The sequence below is a fragment of the Bos taurus genome, chromosome 2 (assembly GCF_002263795.3).
Source record: "Bos taurus isolate L1 Dominette 01449 registration number 42190680 breed Hereford chromosome 2, ARS-UCD2.0, whole genome shotgun sequence".
Classification (NCBI taxonomy): domain Eukaryota; kingdom Metazoa; phylum Chordata; class Mammalia; order Artiodactyla; family Bovidae; genus Bos; species Bos taurus.
Genome location: NC_037329.1, coordinates 89,793,345 through 89,812,426, shown reverse-complemented (window position 1 = coordinate 89,812,426; position 19,082 = coordinate 89,793,345). Strand labels below are relative to the sequence as shown.

The 19,082-nt window shown below is 42.3% G+C and overlaps 1 protein-coding gene across 1 annotated transcript; it reads right to left on the bottom strand.

Annotated features, from left to right (window-relative positions):
• Nucleotides 1–8,103: 8,103 nt before the first annotated feature.
• On the bottom strand, nt 8,104–16,119 carry LOC100848685 (caspase-10). Its single transcript, XM_059878786.1, has 5 exons — nt 15,978–16,119; nt 13,093–13,446; nt 11,390–11,483; nt 9,115–9,248; nt 8,104–8,473 (listed from the first exon to the last, which is right to left on the bottom strand). The coding sequence occupies exons 1-5, from the start codon at nt 16,040–16,042 to the stop codon at nt 8,389–8,391; spliced, it is 732 nt and encodes a 243-aa protein (XP_059734769.1). The 5' UTR covers nt 16,043–16,119; the 3' UTR covers nt 8,104–8,388.
• Between the last annotated feature and the right edge of the window lie 2,963 nt (nt 16,120–19,082).

Below are 19,082 nucleotides of genomic sequence, written 5' to 3'. Positions count from 1 at the left end.
ATGACTGAACAACTTGATGCTTCAGTATAGATATTAACAACCTTTGTTGGCTCAGACAGTAAAGAATCCACCTGCAATGCAGGAGACCTGGGTTCGATCCCTGGGTTGGGAAGATCCCCTGGAGGAGGGGATGACAACCCACTCCACTATTCTTGCCTGGAGAATCCCCATGGACAGAGGAGCCTGGTGGACTACAGTTCATAGGGTCGCAAAGAGTTGGACGCGACTGAGCAACTAAGCATATACAAATACTTGCAAAATGTTTAGAACAGCTCCTGGCACTCAGAGTAAACACATAATACTGTGTGAATAATTATTATTATAGCATCTATATGCATAATATGTCACATATACCATTTTGTTTACAGAAGCAGGAGCAGTATATCATGCCAGAAGCAAACAGTCTTTTGCCTCTCAGTTCAAATCCACTCTTATTAGCCTGGCTTGATGATTCTGTAGCTACATGCTGTGAAATACCTTTGCCAGCCGGCACACTCTTAGACTTGTAGGTAGAAGGCGCTGGAGGGACAGGGCAAGCAAAAGCAGAGAGAGAGAAACTTCTCTTCCTAGTGGGGCTGCTCCTCTTCTCCCGTCAGGCACAGCTGCCGGAGGCTTGCAGAGGACCTGTGGGACCTGAGAACTGGGTGGGCACCCAGTGGGCAGTCCCCTGCCCGCCAACCCCACTTACCAACTGTAGACAAACTCTGGCTTGTGACACACACACCCCCTCCACCCCTCTATCCCCTCCAGGGAAATACTCTGTCATCCGTGGACACAGCACATCTTCTTCAGCCAGTTCTGATTCCTAACCTTGGGGTCATGGGGAGGAGTCTTCCAAATTTCTTTCCTCCTTGGGTACTCACCCTCAGCCCTAGAGGCATTTTACCTTGAGCAGCTAACCTTTTCAGCTAGTTAATCATTCTTCCTATTACATTTTCCCTTTCAAATTAAATTGAAGATGTGGTTTCCATTTCTGGGCTGTAATATATAATGTATATATTATATGTATATTTGTATGATATATGTACCATATATACGTGTATATGCGTGCAAGCTCAGTCATGTCCGACTCTTTGCGACCCCATGGACTGTAGCCCGCCAAGCTCCTCTGTCGCTGGGAATCTCCAGGCAAGAATACTGCATTAGGTTGCCATTTCCTCCTCCAGTGAATCTTCCTGACTCAGGGATTAAACCCGCATCTCCTGAATTGGCAGGCGAGTTCTTTACCACTGTGCCACCAGGGAAGCCCATATATATTTGTATATATATTAACATATAGTAATATTTAATTGGGGCTTCCCAGGAGAAGGAAATGGCAACCCACTCCAGTATTCTTGCCTGGGAAATCCCATGGACAGAGGGCCCTGACAGGGCTACAGTCCATGGGGTTGCAAAGAGTCGGACACAGCTGAGTGACCAAACAACAACAACATTCAGTTGGGGGCTATAATCATACATATTACAGCTTGCTTTCTTTTTACTTATCAAGATATAATGGGCATCATTCCAGGTCTGCACGTAGAATCATAATTCATTCTTTCAATTCATACCTAGCATATCATCATATACATGTAAATTTTACTTAGCCATTCCTCTCTGTAAGGAATAATTTTCAACTTGAGGAGTTTATGGGTAATTTCCAGTTTGGACTACTATACATGGTGCAGTAATGAACATGTGTTTTTGATGAACATGACGGTTTCTGGGGAAAATTCTTGGAAGAGTAATGAATCGTTCTGTCCTAGAATTGTGCAACTTTTGAAAGATGTGGTGAAGTTATTCTCCCTAACAGGTTAAAATTCCTCCTCAGTGTGTTCCTAAAGTATGTTTTGCTTTGCAAATTTTGTTAGAGATTTTCATCCTTAGTTACTTATGTACTGAAAAAAAAACAGAAACAGGACTTTTAAAAGGATGTTTATGATGAAAGGAAAGATAAACACACATGTGTGACAAAAGTAGGAACAATAAGAGAGAGTATAGAAGAGAGATGAGTTGAGAATTCTGAACTGTATGGCTTCAAAATAGAGAAGTGCTACTTGCTGCAAGGGAGTAGCAGCAAGTCCATGGGATTTTCCTGGCAAGGGGCTGGGATGACATCTTGCTTCAGGACATGCTAGCTCTCAAGTACCTTGGTCTTTGGGCAGGACTATTAAACACTGCCCTGCCTGTAACCTGGGAGGCCAGGCATCAGAGTGCTGCAGCAAAAAACAGAAATGAATGAATGGCCTTTGGCATACACCGGCCAAACAGGCCTATAAGAGTTAAACAATCTTGGTTATTCTTTAGCTGTTGCTACTAACAAACACTTGTAGCTAGACTTGTCATTCACAAAGCTAAACAAAACTGCTGCTGCTGCTGCTGCTAAGTCACTTCAGTCATGTCCGACTCTGTGCGACTCCATAGACGGCAGCCCACCAGGCTCCCCTGTCCCTGGGATTCTCCAGGCAAGAACACTGGAGTGGGTTGCCATTTCCTTCTCCAATGCATCAAAGTGAAAAGTGAAAGTGAAGTCGCTCAGTCGTGTCTGACTCTTTGGGACCCTATGGACTGCAGCCCACCAGGCTCCTCTGTCCATGGGATTTTTCAGGCAAGAGTAATGGAGTGGGGAAACAAAGCTAATCAGAGCTAATTACTCTCTGACTTCATATGAGTTGTACTCTGAACCTGGCATTCTTCCCCCCATACGCTTTTGTACCATTCTGCATTTCAGAAAGAAGGTCATGGTCAGATAACTTCAGGGACACCAGATCTCATTGCTGAGTTGCCTGATGCCAGCTGTGGCCGTTTTGAAAATTTGCGAAAAAAAAAAAAGAAAGAAAAAATATAGGACTTTCAGGAGGCTATAAAACTTCTCCCTTTTCCTGAGAGAGGAGGAGCATACTTCTTGAGGCGTTAGTCTACCGTGTTTCCCTTTTGCCTGGTAAAAATAATAAGGCTACTCTTTTCTGTTTCCTCCAAGCTGTTTTCGTATTTCTGTTTGGCATCGCTGGGCAGGCAGCCGAGATTTTGGCAACAAGGTGTAGATGGACCCAGAAGGGGTGATTGTTGAAATCTGAGAGCCTGTTCAGTGTTCTTATATGTGTTCTCTTCCGGCTGCTGAATTATTTTCATCAGAAACTTCCTATTGAACACAAAGAGCAAACAAGGGGGAGTGGTTTCATCACCCGCAGGGATGGTAGACCTAAGGAGCCAGTACTAGAGCCTGAGAAGACTGAATCCATCTAACTCTTCTACAGACAGTTGTGCCTCCAGTTACTGGCAGGATGAATCACGTTTCCTATAAATATCAGAACTGTCCTTTTTCATATTCTATCTTTAATCTGGGTGAAGTCATTTCTCACAGGCTTGAAACTGTGGATTAAATTGTCTTGTCCTAGACCATTTCAGGGTGATAACTCAAGTGGAGAGGCCAGCCTTCCATTTCCAAGAACAGAGTTGTTGTTATTGTTGTTTAGTCACTAAGTCATACTGACTCTTTGCAACTGTAGCCCACCAGGCTCTTCTGTCCATGGGATTTCCCAGGCAAGAATACTGGAATGGGTTGCCATGTCCATCTCCAGGGGATCTTTCTGACTCAGGTATCAAATCTGAGACTCCTGCATTGTCAGGCATTGGCAAGCGGATTCTTTACCACTGAGCTACCAGGGAAGCTCCCAAGAAACAAGATAGGATGTAAATTACCCAATGCAGGCTTCCGTCCTTCAGGAAATATTTTCACAAAACCAGTGTCTTGCACTCAGAAAGGTCAGGATCATAGACTTGGAGCTGAACTGAATAGAGTTGAAATCTGGTCCTTCCTACTTTCTCACAGTGTGATCTTGTTTATTGCTTAGCATCTCTGAGCCTTGATTTTCTGATCTATAAAATGGGAACAGTAACACCTCTCTATCACTGTTACAGAGTTCTCATTTTTAGCCTCAGCAAGTGGCTAGACCCAAGGCCTGGAGTTGCTAATTTGGCAGCAGCAGCAAGAAGCCCCTAGCCAAAACAAACTCACTATCTCCTGGCAGGGCGGCCGGATCTGGGGTGCTAGGAAGGCATGAGTGAGGATGGGGTGGGGAATGGTGAGGATTCTTTCAAATGATGAAATAAGCAGCAATGCAGAGTGATCAGATACAGTGCTGAGCTTCTGATTGTGCATTTGGGAGCTGGAGAAATAGCAGCAGCCATGGGTGGGAGTGGGGCTCACAGATGCAGAAAATTGGGTCTGCATTTGAACCCCTTGGTTTATGCTAATTTATCAGAACAGGCTTGGGGCACTCAGAGGCATCCCAAGGGAGTTTCCCATATGCAGACATCTTGTTCCAGGTTATATATCAGAGTGGTTACTTTGCCACAGGATGGCTCAGGACAATAAAAAGTGAGCCAACAAAATTATCTCTGCCTTGGCAATGTTAATTATATCACCACCCCAGAAGCAACTACCACCGAAACTATAGCAGGTACTGGTTCCACGTATTTCTGTATCCCTTTTCAGATTTATCTATCTATGTAGATAGACAGATATATAGCACATATCATGTCCCAGTTTGTGGTTCATTCTTTAGTTTTTCAACATTGTTTTGATGTGTTTAAAATAGTCTGGAGAAGAGAGTGTTTCTGCTTAGATAAATTCACAAATGATAGATCTAGAGTGGGTTAGTAAAGAAAAGGTAAGGCTTTTTAAAGAAATAGATCTGACCTTTCAGTTTGAGAGCATAGAAAATTCTCCCACAAAATTCTGGGCTTAAGGGAACACTGAGCTAACTCTGTGACATTTTTCATGTTCCTTTGCATATATTAGGGCTTTGGGTCATCTGGAAGGAGCTGAGGGTAGGCAGAAAAGGGGCGGGCTGGGGACCGCAGGGGCAGACATGCTGCACACCACAAAAATAATAAATCCTAACCTGGCCTTTCAAGTCATTCCAAAGAAGCAGCAGGAGAAGAGAATGGTTTATTGGGTATTTATCTTCATACATATGATTTACGGGCCCCAGATTTTACTGTGGCCCAATGCAAACATTGGGCAGACCTGAGGATGTGGGCTCAAGAGGGATGCAGGGGGTGCTGGCAGTGCTCCTCACAGGTCTCCTCTCACCCTCTTTAATCCCCCTGGGCTCCCCACCTTGCCCCCTACCTTCCCCTATCCCCATGAGCTTGCCAGCTGAGAGGGGATGCTTCTAAAGGTTCACATCTTTGTGTGAGGGACTATCTTAGGGACTGCCCTCTACTTGGAAGTTTTAAGTTCCCCAACCTGGGGCAGCTCTTAGCCAAGGATGGGGGGCTGAGAGAAGATGAAAGCCTGGCTCCCTGGCCCCTGGTAGAGTGGGACTCTACGGATGATTTCCAGTCGAGAGTTCTCCAGCCAGACCAGGCTGAGATAACAGAGGCCTGGCCTCAGTTTTACCCGCCTCCTCCGCTTCCCTATCCTGCTCCCCTCTTCCTGCTGGTGCCTCAGGAAGCACTTCCTGAGCAAACCTCTGGTGTCTCAGAGAGCACTTCCTGAGCAAACCTCTGGTGTTTCAGAGAGCACTTCCTGAGCAAACCTCTGGTGTCTCAGAGAGCACTTCCTGAGCAAACAAGAATCCTCCACTCAGAGTTTACTTCAGAGCCTCCTACAGAAGATAGGCTTTGTTTTGAGGGGGGGGGGGGGCGGGGGGGGGGGTCAGTTTTGTTTTTGTTTTGAAGGAAGGAGAAATTACAGCATGTTTTGTATCCTGAGGGGAATAATCTGGGAAGGACTGGGGGTAATGGAGATAGGAAGGAAGGTGTGGAGTGACAGCTTTGAGTAAGCAGGAAGGCACTGTCCCTATACAAGTCATTAACTCTTGGGAGTAACAAGGGCAGCTCACCCGTTGTTGACGGGAGAGAAATCAGCAAAGGAGGCTTAATGAGCAGGTGGGCAGGGAGACTTGATGGCAGAAGGTAGAAGTCTCTTCCGATCACTTTCCTTAAATTAATGAGACTGTCACATGAACGTGAGGGACGTGAGGATGACAAAGGTCTGAGCAGACCAAAGAAGGTGTAAAATAATCTGAGAAAGCAAAAGCCTGTCAGAACTAGGGAAGTGTCACAGGATTTCCAGGAGACACTGAACATCTCTTTGAGGTTTGTAGTCACTGGCTTTAAATGAGACCAGGTCTGCAATGTTGACCTGGTCTGTGGCTTTTTACACCAGCCACAGCCAAGAATTTTAGGACAAACATGGAGTGAACAGACTTATGGGATCAACCAGAGTCTGGATTCTAGAGTTTAGATTCTAAAGGCCAAGGGTGTTGAGGGATGGTGCAAGAAAGTGAGTTTAATGATGACTCCAGAAAAAGAGGGAGAGAGGGAGGGAGGGGCAATGTTGGCATTGGAAAGATGGCAGACAGGGCCAGTGGACTGACTGGAGGCCCTGGTAGCACTGAAGACAGCTAGAGGGAGGGTCCCAGAGGAAGTGAGACCGAATGACTGAACAGGAAGAGGTGGATGTCAGAGAGGGGCACACTTGAAATTGAGACTTGGATGCAAGTACAGATACTGGTAATGACAAAGTGTTGTGGATTCTTGATTGACAGGTCATGGAGGTGAGACTCACTTAAAGGAGATAGGGAAGATCAAGGACAAATGCAGTGTGAAATAAAGGGAAAGTGTATGCCAAAACAAAATTATAAGTGAATGAACTCTCCTTTTTTGTGTGTTCTTGTATTTCCCAAATATTCCACAATGAACATATATCACTATATAAGCAGAAAAAAGTTATTAAGTAAAATCAGATACCACTCGGAAGTAAACAGGGAAAATTTTTCTTTATTTATTGGTAAGGCAATTACTACTATTTACAAGTGGTTGGTTCACAAAGTTCATAAAGTTATTCCCAGTCAAGAATTGTACCAATATGTCCAGGCACCTTAAACAAACATTTTAAATAAGACCACATGAGAGATGTGAGTGTCACAGTGTTGAGTGTATAGTTTAAGAAATGCCTACTGTAAAATGCACCTATATTTGTATTTGTTGTATTTACATTTGCAATAAGAAACCCTGAAATTATCTATGGGATAAAGAGGAGGGAGAATGGAACGTTCAGTGGACAGAAATGGGGGCAAGACTCTTCTGGAACACTTTTTCATATTTTCGTATCTTTGAACAATGTAAAGATAGCACCTGTTCAAAAATACATTTAAACAGTAAACTGTAATACAATCTAAAATTGTTAATAGAAAAACTTTCTTTTAAAATTTTGTATATGCAAAAGTTATGTTAAATACAATGTTTAAAATGCCAAATGGGTCTTTCTTTAAACAGGAAATTCCCTTAGTGTTTTTTTAAAAGGGTTCTACTTTCAGAAATTTAGTTTCTGCTTAAAGATATAAATATGTCACTTTTACCACACCTTTAAGAGCAAACGTCAGACTTTGGACAAGACTCAGATCCTGCCAGAAAAAAAAGTTAAAAAGAAAAACAACTTATCACATACAACATCTCACCAGAGGTATCCAGTTGAGAGGATGCATTGGAGCAGGTTTGATACAGATTAACCACTGGCCCTGACAATAAACCTGAGAATTCCAAGCCATGGACCCTAATCTTCTACAGGGACCAGGGACCAACCCCGAGACCCTGGCCGAGAGAGATGCTGTGTGCAGATTTCAGCCTAATTCAGGCCACATTTGAAGGGAGTCTTCCCATTTATGTGTTTTCAGGTGAAAGAAGCAACCAATTTTCTTCTTTGCTTTAGTTGGTTTGGTGTTCTGCGTCTGAAATGTCCTGACTCCAACATGGAATTTAATACAAGATTGTAAGTTTTCTGCTCCCAGAGCAGCTGAATGTGTCTGTCTTCACACTGGGCTGTCATCTCCCAAGAGCCAATCCCGCTCGCGGCCCAAGAGAAGCAGCTCCTGCACAAACACCTTCCTCACACCAAACAAGAAATGAGTGTGGCATGGACCAAATTTTAGGGGAGGACAGAGAGAGGGGCAGTGAAACACCATCTCATCATCAACCAATGTCCAAAACAAGCCTGTGCGGAGGGGACACAGAATTATAACAATAGGTGGGCATATATAAGGGAAACTCAAGCTCAGTCAAAGCCATGGACAGTGGTTCTAAGCTAAAAGGAATCTTAAAATATACCCGGTCTCACCTTTTATTTCACAGATGCCCAAATCGAGGCTAATCTCTTTTTTCTCAGGGTGCACAATTAAATTCAAGACTACACTCCAAGGCTTCAGTAAAGAGAGCTTTTACTATTTAGACTTATCAGAAAGAAAAAAAAAAAAAAAAGACACAGAATCTGTATTAGAAAACAGGGCAAGTTTTATTACTAGAATGAACTGCCACTGATTTCTATGATGCCTGGGAGGTTGGAAGCAATGACCAAAGGGTCTTTCAAGTCTAAGATCCAATCAAAACTCTCTTCCATGGTCACCATTTTTTCTGTGGTGCAAGGAACACTGCTTTTTTACGTAGTGTGAAAGCAGCCTGAAGCATCTGGTTTTTAATTTCATTTCTGGAAAACAAAAAAGAAATAAAATTCTTCTCTGATAGTAATATTTGAGAATATGAAAAATTTTATGACTTTCTAACAAACATATTCCTAGTATTGATTGCTTACTCTGTGCCAGACATGCATTTTTAAGGAATTACGTCATTTAATCCTTAAAAAAAAAAAAAAATCACAAATCAAGTACAATTATTGTCCTCACTTTACAGATGGGAAAAGTGAGACACAGAGGAGCTGAGGAAAGGGCCTCTGAACCATTAATAAGTGGAATTCTGGCAATCTGACTCCATGCGTTCCACTTTTAATTCCTGTGCCATTCTGCCTCCTATTTTATGTCATTTCATTCAAAACCATTCTGTTATTTTCATTTCTATTTAAGAATCAGAAGAAGACATTTGTCTAAAACCACTTTCTCCCACTAGAATATAAGAGCCAAGAGGATAGGATCTTTGCTCTATACCTTGCTGTAGCTCCAACTTCTAAAACTGTGCCTAGAACAAAATATGCATTCAATAAACATGTGCTGAATGAGCAAATAGATTTCAAGAGAATATTATCAGAGTGATGTGTAAACATCATACATGGCCAATTGATTTGAGAATTCTTATGGTTTGGTACAAACAAGCAAGCAAGCATAAGCTAGTTACCTCTCTCTTTTGTATTTATGTAGCTTTTCCATAAGGTTTGGCACAATTTTTTGGCAGAGATTCTCCAGTAATGTCACATTATCTTCATCTATTTTAGCTTGTTTCTCCAGACACATCAAGAAACTTCTAGAGGTCTGCAAGAGAATCAATGAAGTCACTTTTACTTGCCTACTGATTATCCATTGCATTAATAAATAAGGCAGAGTATATATCCAGGTGGACCTAAATAGTATAGGGAAAGAGACAGTATAGAAACTGTAAGTCTCTATACAATCTATATCAATGTGTGTATGCGTGTTAGTCACTCAGTCATGTCCAACTTTTTGGGAGCCAGTGGACTGTAACCCTCCAGGCTCCTGCCCATGGCATTTCCCATGCAAGAATACTGGAGTGGGGTGCCATTTCCTCCCTAGGGGATCTTCCTGACCCAGGGATACCACATACCAAATATACACAACTCACTAACTACTCAGAAACAATTTGATGAGTAGATGCTATTATTATCTCCATTTTAAAGATAAAATAACTGAGGCACAGAGAAATTCAGTAACTTGTCCAAGGTCAAGAGCCAGTAAGTGGCAGAGCACTAATTATGCAATGTTTTGTAGCTCTAACAATGAGTAAGACTCAGTCCCCATTCCCGAGGATCCCACAGCCCATCTTTGGGATAAAGACTGAAGAGAGAAACAATGGAAAGTCACAAGAGGCTAAAATCCCTGAGGGCCCTGAAAAGGTGGTGGTGGGGGGTGGGGGAGGGACTCAAAGAGTATAGCCAAAACAGAGAATTAAACTGCAGATTAGTTAACCTACAGGTCTGACACCAGGAAACATGGTCCTTGTTATACCTACCACGTGTAAAACAGCTTCCACTCCTCAGTGATTTTTCTTTAAAAAAGAAATTATTGGGATTTCCCTGGCAGTCCCAGGGAAGAGTGGTTAAGACTTTTCGCTCCCAAGGCAGGGGGCAAGAATTTGATCCCTGGTCAGGGGAACTAAGATCCCACATGCCACACAGCGCAGCCAAAAAATTAAAAAAAAAAAAAAAGAGAGAGAAGAAATTTGTCCATAATAACCAGTTAGTCTGGAAAGAATGTGATATGGGAGGGCTACACTCAGGCTTTTCGCATGGGTGATGTGCTCGTTTCTGAGTTGGACAGGGAATCCATGGCTGCTCACTTGGTTCTACATTCTATAACTTCCATACATTTTACACATCTTTTTTGGGTGTTAATCAAATATTATATAACTTAAAACCTAATGAAAATAACAGTTGAATAACAAAATTAATGTTATAGGGTAAAATTTGAAAATTGGCCCCTTCTCAAATTAAATAACTGGCTTGTCACAAGCTGTTAGAAACTCAAAAAATAAAAAGTTCTGTGGCCTGGAAGAGATATGTACAGTTATTTTCCAGCCCTTAATTATGATCAACCTAACAAGAATATCAGCAGACAGCATTATGTTAATATTTTAAAAATTACTATTGGCTCCAAGCTCCTGTACAACCCTGTAGAAAGAACACCCTCAAATATTCGTCTCATTTGATTTTCACAAAACTCTTCATGGAAGACACCGAAGAGTCCACTGAAGAGGATAGTCTCCCTCGAAAACCTCAACAAATGGAGGCGATGAACAACAGAATCCCACTCTGCCATTAGCTACCACCTCCTCATTCCTCTGTGGTGCCCTGCACAGTTCTGTGTCACAAGACACAGTGAATGCCCATAGCAGTCAATCATTTACTGAACAGTTACTACATGCAAAGGGCTTCGCTGATGGCTTAGTGCTAAAGAATCTGCCTGCAATGTAGGAGACGATGTTCGATCCCTGGTTTGGGAAGATCCCCTGGAGGAGGGCATGACAACACACTCTAGTTTTCTTCCTTGGAGAATCCCATGGACAGAGGGGCCTGGCAGGCTACAGTACAAAGGCTGGCAAAGAGTTGGACATGACTGAAGGGACTTAGCATGCACACACGTACCAGGTGCAAAATATAGGCCCCCGCTAATAGTTTATGTACATTATTTCATCTAATCCTCTTCACAGTCCTGGAAGGAAGTAGTATAATTGTCTATAATAGGCTGTATTAGAAAATGGAGACTCAGAAACGTTCAGTCACTTGCCCTACATTCAGGAGTTAGTCTAGAACTAGACTCCAGGCACATCACAATCCATGTTTCTAACCCTTGTTTAATACTGTCTCCCTTTCCAACATCATCCCAAGCACTGATTAAGGCAATGTTCACAAAGATCCCATCGGGTATGGCTCACTCACCATCTGGACATTTGGAATTGACTCATTCAGAAGGAAGATCATGCTCTGGAGGTTCTCTGAGCTGATGCCTTCTGACAGTTCGTAGAGCAGGTTTCTAAGACATAGACCAAAGAAACAAATTAAAGCCTCACACTTGCAGAGGACAGGCAGAAAATGGAGAGCTTTTATCAAACGTTATCTCTCATTTGAATAATCACAGCCCTGTGAGTAGACAACTATTAATCTCATTTTATAGATTTAAAAACAGAAACTTTTAGTATTTCCATTTGACCTATTCGACTATGAGCCTTGTTGATTCCAGGTCCAGTGCTGATTCACATCCCACTAAGAAGCTGTAGAACACCACTGTGGCATGCCCACCCTTCTCCAGACTCCATTCCAGAAATCAGGCTTTCTTTATAGGCTCTCATCAGGGAGCACCCAATGCCAGTGAATATGAAGTTCACTTACAGAAAGGAAACTATCCCAGCTTCTGGAAAGCCATACACTCAACAATTGGAAAAACTGAATTTAGGAACTTCCCTGGCAGTCCAGTGTTGGGCATAGGTATAATCCCTGGTGGAGGAACTAAGAGCCTACCTACCTGGCCGTGTGGCCAAAAAAAAAAAAAAGAAAAACTGAATACTTCATTCACATATTAACAGTTCTGTATGCCCAAGACCATTCCTCAGCTTTTTAACCAACAGAATGGAGATAATAATTTCCAGAATTCTCTCACTGACCCAAGGGTTGCTCAGGTTCTAGGAGTCAGTTCAAGCCTTAAGACCTGAAGCATTCTAATTGTCCAAGCTATAAAATAATATCACAAAGGCTCCTCCTTGTGAGGTTGTTTGATGTAGATACTATGTCAGTGGACAGTTTATAACGTGTTGCCTCAGGTCTGTTGCCTTTATTTTACCTCTTTGGGCAAAATGCCTATATTTTACCTGTCCAGGTTTCACCCCCAAATTGGGGAAATTGGACATGGCATAAATGACATCCCTCCCTACCCTAGAGACACATCTCCTTTTTCATTTTGTCAATTTGGCTTCAAGTGTGCTTCCCTGGTAGCTCAGCTTGTAAAGAATCTGCCTGCAATGTGGGAGACCTGGGTTCAGTCCCTGAGTTGGGAAGATCCCCTGGAAGAGGGCATGGCAACCTGCTTTTGTATTCTTACATAGGGAATCCCCATGGACAAAGGAGCCAGGCGGGCTACGGTCCACGGGGTCAATAAGAGTAGGACATGACTGAGCGACTAAGCACATGTATTACTCTCTTTTCGAATGGCGGACATACCAGTGACTCACAGGAGGGAGGAGGCTGAGAGCACCCACGTTGACAAAGAGGAAGGCTGGAGGTGGGGCCTGCTGCCTGGAGCTGGGCCCCCTTCCTCAGTGAGAAGCAAAACAAAAGGTGACAAAGAGGAAGGCTGGAGGTGGGGCCTGCTGCCTGGAGCTGGGCCTCCTTCCTCAGTGAGAAGCAAAACAAAAGGAGGCCCCTCTCAGGCCCTGAGCTGGGTTTCAAAGCTTTGTTTCCCTCCCAGCCTCCCTTCTCATCAGCACCTGAAGCTGAGAAATCTCCTGGTTTAGAATCACCATACCATCCAAGGAGGTAGATAAGGGGGAAAAAAAGCTTCAAATCGAATTCATTTTTAATCTTAAGATTAAAGACCTTAACCCCTGCCTTTCAAAGCCCAATGGCCCTGCCATGTTGATCTTGATCACCTGAAGTGGGAGACCCTGCGGCGGGTTTGCAGCCAACATTCCACCTGCTCCTTGGTGTAGTCAAGGTGCTTCAGCAGGATCTTCTGCTCTATGATGTAGAGGAGCTCTGCTAGGAAGACGGGGTCTTCCTCACTCAACAGCTCCTGTTGCAGCAAGTACTCAAAAATATCCAAGGCTCTTCTGCACTTTTCCAGTTTTCCAAGGGTGATGTAGTCTTGGCAGAGAAACTTCAAGCACTCCACGTCTCGATTCTCCAGGGACAAGTCAATAATCAGAAGCTTCTCTCGAAAGTTCACTCGCCGGTTATCATCTAAAGTGGAATTCAAACTTTGGCTTGGTGATGCCATGACCTGCCTGAAAGATATAATGAGGTGGGGGTCACAGGTTAGAGAATGAGGATAACATAGCACCCCAACTTCCCAGGCCCTCCCTCAGTTTTAACCTTCTCTGTTCCAGACCTTAGACTTCTCTAGAAGTGTTGAAAGATGAAATTCACTGGGAGGTCACTTCAAAAACCTATAGCCCGGAAAACTTGATTCAAACACTGTTAACCCTTTTAGGAAGTCTGGAGAGAGCTTTCATTGGAACTCAGTTGACCCTGAGTTCTCCCAAATCAAAATGTCCCCACTGGGAGAGTTAGGTCTATTTGGTGGGAATTATTAGGACTTCAAGCCCAGGAGACAGCATCTCAGGTGACCCTGAGAGAACTGTTTGAGGAGTAGGTGGGGGTTGGTGGGGGGTGGGGGGTGGGTTGAGTAGGGAATGAGCCAGGTTATATATTACTATATATATATATATATAATATACATATAGGCTATATATATTATATATTCCATAATATTCTATTATATAATAGAAGTTTGCAGCAAGGGACGGGTAATCTGAATATTAAAAGATTATTATTAATTAAGGAAAACCAGTTATTTTTCATTAAAGGATTTAGTGCCCTTCTATGTATAGGAATATGCAAGCATCTGGGTTCACTGAATTCATTACTTTCATATACATCTCAGCTATCTGGGGCCAAATCCTGCTTCTTAATTGTTCACATCCTTAATTCTTCATTCACCATAAGGGGTGGCAAACTTTCTCCCACACACCCCCCAACACACACCCACACATCCAGCTCCTCAGCACTTACTGGGGAAGTGGCTGATGGCTGCCAAATAGAGGTATTGTTCTACTTGGGCTCAGAAATTTACATTTGAAAGATTGAAATCCCTGATGGCTGTGATATTGTTTCCTGGTATAGCAGGAAATAATAATATTTCATTTCACAGTCCCTCTCCATGGTGGGAAATTCGACCATATTGGGAGACATTTCAAGACCATCTTTTTGTCCCACTGTGCTGGGAGGCTCATCCCAGATCAGGTGAAAATTCTTATTGATACGTCACTCCAGGTGTTAGTTTCTGGATTAGACCCATTGATAGATAATAAAAGATTCTCTGGATCCTCTATCTTCTAACCTATTAGGATCCAGGAGATATTTCCCTCGTTGCTTCTTCCCATACCTAGAATCACACTATTACAATTATTCTATGTTATAAATGTAACTATTTCTTTAAGATGTTTAGCTATCATTAATTTGGCCTAGCCTGGTTACACAGTGTATAATGCAAGAAGACCCTTATAAAGTAGACAGATTACAAGTAATACAGCTAATAAAGTTATTAAAGTTACAAGTAGGGATTTAAGCCATGAGCTTCCAGAACCAAACTATCTTCCCAAAAGATTACCAAGGTTAGGAAGTGGATCATCTAAGGAAGTAATCTGATTTTTCATGTGACTCATTAAATGTGTTACCTTAGAAGATTCACCTGGTATGCAAACACAACACTAGTTTGAATGATGGCACAAGTGCTCCCTTGAGATGCTGTTAGGTTTATCAAGGGCCACACAATTTTATAAGACAGCTTCACTCATCATAGATACCTCAAAATTTAGAAAGCTAATAAACTGGTTGCTATCATTTAAGGCCTTTTAAGTGAATTCTGTTAAGGCTTTAGTGTGAGAAATAACTTTTTCCAATCCTACTGAGAGCACAAAAATAGCTGCTAAGTGAAATACAGATCTCTTGGTCCATCAGGCTCATATTGATGGTAAATTTGCTGGAGTAACATCTAAATTTGTACGTAAGTGGACTTGAGCCCAAGGGAATCCTAAAGTACACCTTTCTAGCCATCCTGTTGGAAGCCAGGGCCAGAGATTTGTCGCACAAAGCCACTAAGTCCCATTAGCCGCCACCCAGTATATTTCTGGTCGTCTGATCCAATCTGTTCCGAACCAATCACTATCTTTAAGGGAAATAATATATGATACACTGGCAATTTTCATAAGGCATCCAGCCTAATTTTTTAGTGTTATAATGCTGATTATCTTTAGTATGATTTAATTGTTCCCAGATTGGGGGGCCTTTAGGCTTAGATGACCAGAGCCTGGTATTAGCCAGATAAACCCAACCCATAACTGAGGAAGTGTCCTTCCTAACAGTCTAGAGTTAACATTTTTTGACTGAAATGTAGCTTTTTCTTCCAGTTTAGCTTGAGTAACCTTAAGGGAAAATTCACATTTATGGCCAGGGTCAGAATATGCATGTTAGTTTGGCCAAGTGAGTGGGTCCCATTGAGTGATATCAGTAGTAGCCCAGATCAAACTATAATTCTTTTTTTCTAAAATAAACTTTCTAAGAGCCATCCAGTCAGAGCCTTGTGGGGAGAAACCCACCAAGATAAACCAGAGGTACTGGATGCAGGTAATTGACCACAAACCCAACAATTTAATTGATTTCTAAAATTTTCATAAGAGAGGGCCCATGATGCAAAAAGATTTGATTCATGTGCAAATCCAAGAAATCAAGAAGAAAACGTAGTGAACAATCCTACCTGTCAGGTCTAGCATCTTGGCACAGCTGTCTGCTTCTGACGTTGCCTTCTGATCGTTCTGGCATTGGTACTTTATTATTATCAGAGCACTGCTTTGAGATGAGTCTGAGCTCACCAACTCTCTCTACAAGCCAGTCTGGTACAGAAGCCCTTTTTAGGGGAGGAAGATGAATCCAAGTGTCAATTTACTTCAGTTTTGCTGTACATGAGCTTGTTAAAAGAACCTGATAAGGGCCCTTCCATCTAGGTTGGAGGGAGTCCTTTAAATGACATCTTTTCCAATATACAGAATCTCCTGGTTGTAAGTCATAGGACATCTGATCTTCATTCGAAGATAGATTACTGTGATAAGCTTCAGAAACAAGTTTGGAAGGATCTGCCAATAATTTGATTAAACACTTGCAATATTGTAATATATCTGCCTTTAGTAATGTGGGATCATATGATCCTTCATCCAATCTCATTTGTCTCCCTGTAACAATCTCAAGGGGAGAGAAATGATGTTTGCCAAAATTAGTGGATCTGAGGTTGAGGAGGACCAATGGAAGAGCCTTAGGTGAGCATAAGGAATAAGCATCTGTAATTTTAGCCAACTGATTTTTAATTGTTCCATTTGCATTTCTATTAACCCAGAAGACAGGGGGTGATAGGTACAATGGAAGTATTGCATAATTGGCCAAATTTTACAAGCTTCCTTGACAATTTGTCCAGTAAAATGAGTTCCTCTGTCACTATGTAGTTCTGAGGGATTCCCCAGATGGGAACCACTCTTTCTAAAAGCAGCTTCTCTGCCAATTGTGCCATGGCCCTTCTCCTTGGGAATGCCTCAACCCAGTATGAAAACATACAGATCATAACAAGAACATGTTAATAAACTTGCAGGGGAGGCATCTGTATAAAACCTATCCTGCCACATTTCCAAAGGGCCTGTAGGTAATGGAAAACTCCCCTGAGAACTTATGCAATGGCTCTCCTGGATTATATTTTGGACATGCACTGCATCCTGAATAGATCTTCCCAAGCTGTAGTAGAAGAAGGTTTCCAAAAATATTGTTTACCCCATAACACCATCTTATTTGGGTTCCAATGAGTTAACTCATGAATATATTGTAAAACAGGATACTAAGCTCCAAACAGAAGGACAGGCTTCCTGTTTGGACCTATCCACAGCTCTCTTTTAGGGTTGAATCTTCCCCCTTTCTGTATCTAGGTGTATTTTTCCTTGTCTGGTGCTGTTCTCCGAAATCTTAATAACATGCTAGAGAGGTTACTGGGAGACTGAAAGGGAAAGGCAGTAGTTAGTTGGTCGTGAACAATTTGAGAGGCTGCTGCCTTGCCGGCGTGATTAGCTTAAGTTTCTTTTTGCCTGGGCAGTGTCGGTCCTTGAATGGCCTGACACCTTAATAATATCAAGCACATTTGGTAGCGGAATTGCGTCTCATAACTCCACTACTTGTTTCCCATTTTTGATAGGCTGTCCTGAGGATGTTAGAAACCCTCTTTGTTTCCGAAGTATACCAAAATCATATGCCATTCCAAAAGCATAGTGACTCTCCTTGTAGATATTGACAGATCTTCCTTTTGCCAACTGACAGGCTCTGGTTAGTGCTATTAACTCAGCCTGTCGAGCGGAAGAGACATTAGGCAAATGACCATTTTCAAAGATAGACAGACACTGGGGAAACAACAGCATAGCCAACCTGGTATTTTCCATGAGGCCCTTGTAAATATAAACTGTCAGTGAATAATATAAAATGAGGATTATCCATTGGACTCTCTTGAAAGTCAATCCTAGGGTATAAAAGATTGTCAGTTAAGGCAATACAATCATGCTTTGCATTATCCAATTTTTCTGGGAGCAAGGTAGCTGCATTGTTTGTTACACCTGTGGAGAGTTATATTTGGTGAGAGCAGGACAATCTCATGAGAGATTAATCGACTTGCTGAATAATGCTGTGTGTGATGAGAGTTTAGTCAGGCTTCCACAGAGTGTGGAACAAAGACAGTGAGAGGGTGATTCATAACTATCTCCTCTGTGGTTTGACAGATCAGAGCTGTTGCAGTGATAGCTCAGAGATAAGGAGAAAGGCCCTTGTCTGCTGCATCTAGCTGTGCATCCTATTTGTCGATAGTGGCCACGGTGCTGTTGGGTTAATACTCCTAGTGCAGTTCCCTTGTTTTCATGGACAAAGAGGAAAAAGGGTAAATGCCCTAAGGCTGGGGTCTTTGCCAGGAAGCCCTTTAGGGTCTCCATGGCTTTAGAGTGTTCTGTTCCAGTAAACAGGTTCAGTTTGATCTTGTTTAAGTAAATCATATAATGGTTGAGCTATTAAATTTGGAATCCAAGTCCTGCAGTAGACTGCAAGACCTAGAAATCCTCTTTAGTTGTCTTTTTTTCTCAGAGCAGGGAAGGCCAAAATGCCCATTACTTTGTCTAGATCAATTAAAAGCCCATCTTTAGATATCACATGCCCTAGATGCTTTACATTAGCTTTACAAAACTATAAATTCTCTATAGACACTTTATGTCCTTTTGAAGCTACCTTCTAGAGCAAGTACAGCCTGTCTCACTGACTATTAAGGAACTTAAACACAACAGAGAGCCATCTACATATTGTATTAAGACTGATTTATGAGGAACAACTAGAACTTCTAAATCTGCTTTTAATACCTGAGAAAAGTAAGTGGGGCTGTCAGTGTAGCCCTGTGACACCACAGCCCACGTATATTGCCATTCATTCCAAGTGAAGGCAAAAAGATATTGATTATCAGGATGTACAGGGCTACTAAAGAATGCACTGCAGAGATCTGTCACTGAAAAGAAGTCACTATTTTTAGGGATACAGGGTAGTAAGGTGTAGGGGTTAGGTACCAACCACAGAGTGGCAAGGAATAACAATAGCACTGATAGATCTTAGATCTTGTGCAAATCCCCAACCCTTGCCATTAGGTTTTTCAACTGGCACAATGGGAGTGTTACAAGGACAAGCGCAAGGCACAGTAAGTCCTTTATTAAGGTAAGCTGATATCAAGGCTTTCATTCTCTCTATAACTTTCTGCGTCAATGGATATTAGCGAATATTGGGCAGGGGTTTATTTTGGTCC